The following is a 10,301-nucleotide window of genomic DNA, read 5'->3' on the forward strand; positions in this document are numbered from 1 at the left end:
TCTTTAAATTCGTTTCCATAATTATTCTAGCTATAGAGAGTGAAAAAATGAATTTTTATTTTCGTTAACCATCAATTAACACAACTATTAACTTCTAATTAGTGGAATCAAGATAGATGTGTCTATGCTAACAGTTCTATTCTTTAAAACCGGTACAATTGGTGGCGAACCACGGTTATCCATTTCACCCATTCCGTTCCCGAAGGAGGAAGCTAGCTGAGAATTGCACCGTACCCGTCACCTCAAACATGAGAGTAAGAAGCATTTACAACTTAGTTTCTTTGCAAAAACATCAAATGATCTTTTTTTTCTTTTTTTTTTTTTTTTCTGATGATGTGCTTGAGGGAAGTGAATTTGTTCTTGGAAGAATCCTATACCAAGTGTCGCCGTGCTCTGTAATGCTACCAGCAAAAACGCTCGATCTGCACCCACGCACCTCAAAAGACCATACGAAATTGCTCAGGATATGCGATAGCATCTACTATACGAGGAATATAAATGAACCCCGTTCTTGAAATTGGTCAGATACCATTTTTTAGCTTCTAGAAAACACATTGTCAAGTTATTTGTAATTGTTTTGAAATTATGTCAATTTATATTTTTTTTTTGTCTGTTTGAATGTCTAATTCCCATTAAATTGATGAGGTTTTTCTCATACTCATTATGTCATCAATTTTAATAAATAAGTATATAATCAATCAAGACCGAAGATACAAATTAATATAATTTCAATGTCTTGCATTAAAACTTTATGTATCTTTTTTTATTTTTTTTATTTTTAAATCATTACAAACTTGATCTGAACCGTAGTTAGTCTTAAAAAGCATACGGTTGTGGGTTTAGTCTTCTAGCAAATAAATAAAACATATTATAAGCGTATTGTACGATACATATGTACACACGAAATTTTTATACACAATTTATCATTGGAAAAAAAATTTACACTGATACGCATTGTTACACATGCTGTGGATTATCCTAGTGATTTTCAACCCATTACATTCTGAGTTCAACATTTTTTTAATCACTTATAATAAAAAAAATAAAATAAAATGTGCATTTTTACATATTACTAAATAAATGAAAATTTAATTTAAAATTTTTGTAATGGGCCACTCTCATTGTATTATCATAGGAAAATTGACACTTGATAAAATAAACCCACATACTTTTTACATACTATATGAGTCCCGTAATTTATGGCTAGTTTGGCGGGTAAAACCCCCTTAGGGTTGAAATATAACACTAACATTCTTTGAAGTTTTAGTTTACTCTCACATAACCCCTTCACGGCAAATTTGCCCTCGTTATTAATTATATTTTTAAAAAATGAAAAACCCTTTGAATAAATAGAATAAAAATTCAAATTAAAATCTTACCTTAAACAATAAAAAAGAATAAAAAGAAAATTAAAGAAATATTGTTATCTTTCTTCCTCTACCATGGACTCGGATCTTCTCCAGAATTTGGCATAAAAAAGTTCAAGGTTTCCAACAACAACTTGCATTTTGTGAGGAAGATTCTTGGGAATTTGATGGTTTTCATATTTTTTTTTATGACGGAGAGTGAGGCCAAGCTTGTGGAGAGGCTAATTGATCGAAAAACCGAGACGAAGGAGTAACTTCTTGTGAGGACGGCTAGAGAGGAGGTGAAGCATGTTAAGAATTTTCATTATGTTGTGGCGAATGCGGAGGGGAGGCCCTAAACCCTACGTTGATTCTTAAAAAGGTTATTTATTTATTTTTTAAAGTAATTAAAAATGAGGGCAAATTTGCCTTTATGAAAATATTAGAAAATATTTTAAGGTGATGTCAACCTTAAAGGGGTTATGCGAAAGTAAACTAGAACCTCAAGGGGTATTAGTGTTATGTTTCAAATGTGAGGGTGTTTTGCGAAAACATGATAAACCTTAGGGGGTGTTAGTGTAATTAACCCCTAGTTTGGCATTACTTTGCTTTTTAAAAATACTTATTTTGCTGTGCTGTGAGAATAAGTAGTTGTAAAATAAAGTTGTTGAGTGTTTTGTAAACTTTTTTTTTTGTTTTTGATAAAAGTGCTTTAAAAAAAAAAGAAAAGAAAAGAGAGTGTCTGGGTATTTGGTAAAATTTTATATAAATTGATGTGAATATGTTAAATGACTAAAAATGTGTTTAATGTGATAAATAATTGTTGATAAGAATAATGTAGGAACAATGATTGTAATTTTGTAAAATATATGGGAGTATACTTGTTATTTGCAAATTCATTAATTAGACACTGATTACCATGCTTTGCGAAAGACCTTGCTTCTACTTTTCTTCTATCATCGACAACAGTTTTATTTTTTTTATTTTTTAAAGAGCTTTTTTTTTGTTTTACTAAAGACGTTTGATGTTCCAAATTTTTTAATAAAAATGTTTTCTTTTTTTTTAAAAATACCACAATCTTGTCACTCAGTACTACTGACACACCCCGACCCGGAATGTCCACTAAGACCCCAAATCGAGCTGTGTTGGCCGACACCTAAAAGGTGACGAAGTCATAAAGTGTGATAGTGTATAAAATGTGAATAAATTTAAACCTAAAAGTGTCTAAATACCAGAGTGCGCTACGAGTGGGAGCGAACACATTTCACACGTGATGTCAGAGCATAAGTAAAGTACAGTAGTGTGGGTAAGAATCATACCCTTAAAAGTAGCCACCAATACTAAGATTAGCCATATATCCTCGTTGATATGAACTCAGTAGTTAAAACCTGAAGGGGGGTACAAAACAGAAAGTGTAAGTAAGCAGTAAAACCAAGCTTCCCAAAACTATTACCTTTCTAACAGTAATAACCCCTTACTGTAATTCCCTTATCGTTTTCTGTAGGACAGTACTACACACACACACACACACACACACACACATATATATATATATATATATATCTATATATCCACCCATGCTAATAAAATGGTCAAAACCACAAGTATGCCGTGTCCATAGACTCTACAATGCATTAACAAGTAGGCCAAATGAACTGAATCAATATAAAATGATACATCAGCCAGAATCACCTAACGTGACCCGTACGACTGTACTCATATCTCATTAATCAATGCAAGCATATAAGTCGGAAGTCATCTCTAGTGACCTGTACAACTTATCCATATCTCATCAAGCATCCCTGCACACGAGTCGGAAACACCTCTAGTGGTCTGTACGATAGGACTGGGTGTAAATAAGTACGCTCAAGTGCTACGATCACGTGAAGACTGGGCGAATAATCGCGGGTCACCTACGAGTCGGAACCACCTATAGTGGTCTGTACGACAAGCCTGTGCACCTACCTTGAGTCCAAGGTGATCGTAAGGTGCGGGAGGTGAACATCACATGAAGGACTGTGCCCTGGTCACGGGTAGGAGCACTAACATCGGGGTGCAGGTATCTATATCTCATCAATCAATATTAGCATACAAGTCGGAAGTCACTTATAGTACCTGTACGACTTAATCTATAGCTCATCAAACATCCCTGCACACGAGTCGGAACCACCTCTAGTGGTCTGTACGATAAGACTAGGTGTAAATAAGTACGCTCAAGTGCTACGATCACGTAAAGACTGGGCGAATAATCACGGGTCACCTACGAGTCGGAATCACCTATAGTGGTCTGTACGACAGGTCTGTGCACCTACCTTGAATCCAAGGTGAGCGTAAGGTGCGGAAGGTGAACATCACGTGAAGGACTGTACCCTGACCATGGACGGGAGCACTAACATCGGGGTGCAGGTTTATGAGCTCTCAATGCATCTCAATATAACATGCGCAACTCATGGCAACCAGTACGACAGTATCGGAGTTGCCTAACACATAGATGTAGTCATGCTATAACTCAATCGATTTAACTAATACCATAAACTCACCTGAACTTACCTGGGTGTCCTGCGTTCACCTTTGCACTTGAAAGCATTCCTAATAATTATGTGCAAGTAATATACATATGGATATACCATGATGCAATCTAATACTCAACCATATCGTAGCATTTTCAATTATATACAATACGGTGTGAAATGTACAATCAATAACGCCATACTCCCAAACTACTTATTTTCAAGGATAATTATCCATGACAACCCAATTAACACTAATTTAACAAACTAATTCACAAAACTAAAACTTGCCTTTACCAATCTCCTTTGCATTACTCAATTTCCCAAATAAGGCTTTTGTCTCAAATATATTATGGCTGCATCTAACGTCTCGTTAGACTGTCTACGTATCCTAAACAGGGATCAAGCCATTCGTAGTTCATTTAGTACTTCAAGAATTCACAATAATTATATGAAGGTAATATACCTAATCAATTTAAAAGTGTTGATGGAACTATCAATAATATGCACGATAAAAGGAAAAGGTCCACTCACCTAGAGTCCATGCTATGATTCTCTAGCGTACGCATCGAGGCGTCCCGAATGATTGGAGCCTGCCACGAAGTCCAAAAGTGGACGGAAAATGGTCAATTTTTCCCACAAAGCTGGCGGGTGCCTAAAACTACCCGGTGTCGATTCGTCTTCTACAGTGGTCCAATGGGGTCAAGGTTGGTTGGGTTTTGCTCCTGGGATGATGGGCTACAAAGCCCAAGTGGTGGCATCGGCCATCGCTTTGCCGATTTGCCGGAAAATCGAAAAGAGTGGCCCGAGCACCGTATATTTTCGTCAACTTTCGTGACCTCCAACTGCCACATACCATGGTTAATCAAGGTGGTTCTTGGGTGAGTTTTGTAGAGGGGAATGAGAGCTTCAAGATGGTGGTGGTGGTGACGAAAAACTCCACCGGAGTTAGCCGAAATCGGCCTTGAAAAATGGGTGGTCGTGAGTGGAAAACCCATGGAAAGTAGGGGGCTTTTTTTTTTTTTTTTCTTCTTCTTCTTCTATCTTTCGTTCTTATTTCTGATTTTTGCTTCCCCCCACAAAGTGGGGATTTAATTTAATTAAAAATAAATCTTGAATAACCAATTTCGAACGTTCGTAACTATACCGTTATAATCCGGACTTGCAAATGGCTTTTGCCTATGCCTTCACACCAACAAGTACTACGAGAATATGTTAAAAGAATAAGTCATACGTCTCTCTAGACGATGGTCAACATAAGTCAAAATCTTTACCTCTATGGCATTTTCGTAAATTCACGCTTTTAAAATAAAATAAAAACGTAAAATTTGGAACGGGTTGTCACAACTACGGTCTGGTGATACTAAAACAAAACCACAATCTCAAACCAACTCTTACTAAGGCCATCTCCAATGGAAAGAGCTAAATGTCCAAAAGCCAAAAAATGACCTGATTTCTCAAAAAAAAATCTTCTCCAATTGATGATTGGGTTATAATTCTACGGAACGTACCAGACTATTATTTGGCCAAATGTAGCCCTCCTCTTAGCCCCTTTTTGGGGCACAACTCCTCAGTTATAATAATTGATTCAAACTCAACGACTAAATTTGAAAATATCCAACGATAGTTTAATTATTAATTAATAAATTTAAAATATAAAGTTAAAACTAATAAATTATCGAGAGGACTGTGTTTAGCCCATCCAGTTAAAGATTGTATATGAATATGACCTAACACTGATCATATAAAAATAATTTTTTACATAGTTATAATTCTGAAATAAACTATGTTTAGCTATTTCGGTTGGACGCTATACAAGACAGACTTTTGTGATTTTGAGACAAACCCTTGAGTTTTAATTTAATTTGAAAATACAATTTCCACGTGCTATATTTTGAGTGGTTGTGGTTGATGCTGACCTGGAGTCCCAGGGATACGAAAAGTTATTCTCCCCTGCCAAGCCCGCCCCTCGTTTTCCCCCTCTTCTTCCTCTGCTTATCTTTGGCTGCTGCTTCTTCCTCCTTTAGCTTCTCTTGCTTTATTTCTTCTGATTCTCTCACTCTCTCTCTCTAAAATCCCAGAGCAGTCTTGGAGTTGGAGGCTTTTCCTCTGTTGGGTTTTCTTTCAGTAATTCAAAGGGCCAAAAGGTATTCCCTTTTCAGATTCTTCCCTCCCAATTTCCTTAGGGTTGATTTCGATTTTCTTATGCTATTTGCAGTGGTGCTTTTTAGGGTTTAAATATTTGATTTCACGGATTCATTATAAATTCGTATTTGTTAACTTGGTTGCTTGATTCTAATGTCAATTTCGTTACAGCAGAAATGAAATTTCTCTACTAATTTCAGCATGGAATTTTTGCTTTTGTTTTTATTTTTGTTGTCTTGATTGTGGTTATCTGATTAATTAATACTCCATGATATATTGAGCAATATCGCGCGGCTTAAAGAATTTCGGATGTGTTAGCGGGTATTGTTGTAGTCTGAATAATTCTAATCAAATTCCATTGCTCCTAAGCTAAGGTCAGAATTTGTAGCATATAAGGGAAGGTTTTGCAGATACTTGCTAACTATCCGAAGCTGGATATCGAGGTCTTTAAGCTTAACATCTTTTTTGTATTTTTAGCATCTGCTTGGAAAAGGTTTCAACTTTAATGTCTGTCTGTATGTGTTATTACTCGTCACTGATTGACAAGAACAAGGATTAAAGAAAGTCATCCTTTAAAGTTTAAACTCAAAAGGGGCAGGTTATAAATTACAGCTGAGATGAGTCTCTTTAATTAAACATTTTATTTTTCACTTCAGGGGTTCACCATGAACAACCTCTCTTCTTTGAGAGCCCTGGACTCCAGTCCACTCGCCAGCCCCCGCTCCTTTGGGCCCCACCACCACAGGCCGATTCTCATCCAGCGCCTGAGAAATGCCGTCGTATGCTCGGTGAAGCCCTCAATTGCCACCCCATCGCCTCTAAGTGTTGACGGGTCCCCCAACCAGGGGATTAATCGAATTGAGTCACTGACCCAGGTCTCCGGGGTGTTGGGCTGCCAATGGGGTGATGAAGGTAAAGGAAAACTTGTCGACATCTTGGCCCAGCACTTTGACATCGTTGCTCGTTGTCAGGTAACATAAAATCTCGCACTGGTGTAGCCACATTTTGCTGTTTTCTCATGAGTTTTATTATCTTCTCAGGGTGGAGCTAATGCTGGACACACCATTTACAATGCAGAGGGAAAGAAGTTTGCACTTCACCTTGTTCCCTCGGGTATTCTTAATGAAGAAACTCTTTGTGTTATTGGGAACGGAGTTGTGGTGCATCTTCCAGGGCTTTTTAAAGAGATTGATGGCCTTCAATCTAATGGAGTCTCCTGCAAGGGAAGGATATTGGTCTCTGATCGTGCTCACCTGTTATTTGATTTTCACCAAGTAGTGGATGGACTTCGAGAATCTGAGCTTGCTAAATCTTTCATTGGCACTACCAAGAGAGGTATTGGACCTTGTTACTCTAACAAGGTTATCCGAAATGGAATTCGAGTGAGTGACTTGAGGCACATGGATACTTTTCCTCAGAAGCTAGATCTTCTATTATCAGATGTTGCATCAAGATTCCGAGGTTTTGAGTATGGCCCCCATGTGCTCAAAGAAGAGGTTGAAAAGTACAAGAGATTTGCTGAGAGATTGGAACCCTTCATTGCTGATACTGTGCTTGTTGTGAATGAAGCCATCTCTGAGAAGAAAAAGATTTTGGTCGAAGGGGGTCAAGCAACAATGTTGGATATTGACTTTGGAACTTACCCCTTTGTAACATCCTCTAGCCCGTCAGCCGGTGGGATTTGCACTGGTCTCGGAATTGCTCCCAGAGTTTTAGGTGATCTGGTTGGAGTGGTAAATAGATGTTACTCTTGTAGTTGCAGAATTTCATTTTCATTTGACTGGTGTAGTCATTGTCACCCTTGGCCTGAATATAGTTTTATTTTTTCGGGTTACAGTATATAGGCCTTTTACATTATTGTTTCTAGTTATTTTCTTCTTGCCTATAAATTTTGCTTCACTAATGGAATTGTACAAAGGCCAATTGAGGTGGTGGTGTAATGTTGCTAACTTGAATTTTGTCTCTGCAGGTGAAAGCATACACTACAAGAGTTGGTTCCGGTCCTTTTCCCACAGAAATCTTGGGTCACGGGGGTGACCTCCTTAGGTTTGCTGGTCAGGAGTTTGGCACAACTACTGGCCGCCCTCGTCGTTGTGGTTGGCTTGATATAGCAGCACTGAAGTATTGCTGTCAGATTAATGGCTTTTCTTCTCTCAATCTCACCAAACTTGATGTTTTGTCTGATCTTCCCGAAATTCAGTTGGGTGTTGCCTACAAACAGATTGATGGTACCCAGATCAAATCGTTCCCTGCAGACCTTCGTGATCTTGAGCAACTAAAGGCATGTCGTCACCTCTCCCCTCTATTTAGATGTTACTTTTTTACTGAATTTTCGTCGCCTGCTTATATTTTGATATCTAATGTTCATGTTTAATCTTGTTGGTTTTACTGCTTTTCTATGTTCAGGTGGAATACGAAGTATTGCCTGGATGGAAGACGGATATTTCTTCTGTCAGAAACTACTCTGACCTTCCAAAGGCTGCACGTCAGTACGTGGAAAGGATAGAAGAACTGGTTGGTGTACCTGTCCATTACATTGGCGTCGGGCCTGGGCGTGATGCACTCATTTACAAATAATCTTCACAATATTTCCTTGAGATTCCAGATGATTTTCAGACCATCACAAGAAGTAATATGAAGCTTCAAGTCTCGGAGGAATTCATTCCCTTCTATGTTGGGAGATTTTCAATTTTACTTTCCAGATTAGAACTAGTTTTTCAAGGTTATGAACTTGATGTAACGCCGTATCCACCCGAGGCCACGCGAAATCTATGTCGTGTTTAACCCTTGGGGGATTTTTGGTTCAATTGCTTTGCTTGTTCATGTTTCGAAGTCTGTTAGCTCTTGTTATCTACTCAGATTTTCAACAGTGACCCTCCGGGAGCAGCAGGCTTGTTTTTGCTATGTTTGACACCGGGGCAAAGGGCTTTTCGCGCAATTGGTTAAAAGCATTCACCCTTGCATCTTTTGGAGTGAAATTTCCTACACAAGGAAATACCTCCATAGATTCGTTAACCGCAATCCTCATGTTGGTCAAATTAAGGGGCGTTCATGAATGGTCTCTCCCCAGAGCCTTGTCTGGGGGGGGGGGGGGTACTTGCTAGATATGCTTCGACGCTCAAGTCAGTTATATTCTCTAAGGAAAAATAGGGGAAGATTGAGTTTTTCAATCGCATGAGGCCATGAAATTATATTCTCTAAGGCAAGCTAAAACTTTAAGCACTTGCTAAGGCCAAATTTGTGGAAGTCACTTCTCTAAGGCCAAATTTACTGAAGGTAAATTTAGCAAAGCCTCCATTTCGTTCGCCTAACTTACGAATGCTCTACTAGCTTTCTTCGCGTAATTCGTGAAAGTACTCTTTGCACAATGACATTCTTTGCATATGAAAGCCAACTCACAGTCTGGCATAACCTTTGCATAATTTACACGGTTCGCATAACGTACGAACAACACTTCTCAAGTAATTTGCACCCTAAAGCTAACTAACGTCTTTGCATGACTTACAAATGCTCTGACATCTTCACACTGACGCATCTTCGCATAATTTACGAGCGTAAACTGACATCTTCGCAAAATTTAGAAACGTGGACTGACATCTTTGCATAATTTATGAACATGGACTGTCACCTAAAGCATAATTTACGAAAGTCGACTGTCGCATAACTTGTGGAAGTCGTCCAGATGATAAAACCTGCATGAGTGAATGTTAGGCAACAACAGTAGCCAGAGAAGGCTTACATCCTAGCTTGATGTCGGGAGATGAAAGGTTGGTCGAAGAATTATTTTATTAACTTCATGTTGGAGATCTTTGATTGTGATTTCTTTCTTAGTCTTATTAAACCTTTCCAAGGTTGTGCTAAGAGAGATTTTTGGATTTGGCTGGGGTTGGCTAGTGCCGGATTCATCAGAAGAAACTAATTTCTTAAGTTTCTTAAGATAAAAAGATTTGAGTTCAGCGTCATCGACTTTACTTATTAATTCGATAAAAAGAGCTTGTTCTTCTTGCTTATTAAGCACTGAGATTTTATTACAGCAAGCATCAGTACATCCTAGCTTGATCTCGGGAGATGAAAGGTTGGTCGAAGAACTATTATCAGAAGAAGATAATTCCAAATCGTCTTCTAATTGACTATTGTCTGTGTTCTTGAGTTCTAAGACTTGGATTAACTGAAGTTTCTCTTCCTCAGAGATCTTCAGCTGATTGATAGTTTTCTTAACACGACAATCATTGGCGTAATGGCCATACTTGCCACACTTGTAGCAATTTCCTTTTTGTTTTGTGTTTTTAGAGTGGATTTT

The 10,301-nt window shown here is 38.1% G+C and overlaps 1 protein-coding gene across 1 annotated transcript; it reads left to right on the forward strand.

The window, feature by feature from the left end:
- The first annotated feature begins 5,776 nt into the window (after nt 1-5,776).
- Nucleotides 5,777-8,870, forward strand: LOC137728908 (adenylosuccinate synthetase 2, chloroplastic). The gene is made up of 5 exons (XM_068467705.2): nt 5,777-6,003; nt 6,658-6,972; nt 7,042-7,734; nt 7,971-8,282; nt 8,408-8,870. The coding sequence occupies exons 2-5, from the start codon at nt 6,667-6,669 to the stop codon at nt 8,576-8,578; spliced, it is 1,482 nt and encodes a 493-aa protein (XP_068323806.1). The 5' UTR covers nt 5,777-6,003; nt 6,658-6,666; the 3' UTR covers nt 8,579-8,870.
- The last annotated feature ends 1,431 nt before the right edge of the window (nt 8,871-10,301 follow it).

The sequence above is a fragment of the Pyrus communis genome, chromosome 10 (genome assembly GCF_041283825.1).
Source record: "Pyrus communis isolate YQ-2024b chromosome 10, ASM4128382v1, whole genome shotgun sequence".
Lineage (NCBI taxonomy): Eukaryota > Viridiplantae > Streptophyta > Magnoliopsida > Rosales > Rosaceae > Pyrus > Pyrus communis.

Excerpts from the sequence above, each read along its gene's own strand:
- LOC137728908 (XM_068467705.2), top strand. The coding sequence starts at position 6,667 with ATGAACAACCTCTCTTCTTTGAGAGCCCTGGACTCCAGTCCACTCGCC. Across the intron at positions 6,973-7,041 it reads ACATCGTTGCTCGTTGTCAG|GGTGGAGCTAATGCTGGACA; the intron begins GTAACATAAAAT and ends TTATCTTCTCAG. Across the intron at positions 8,283-8,407 it reads GTGATCTTGAGCAACTAAAG|GTGGAATACGAAGTATTGCC; the intron begins GCATGTCGTCAC and ends TTCTATGTTCAG.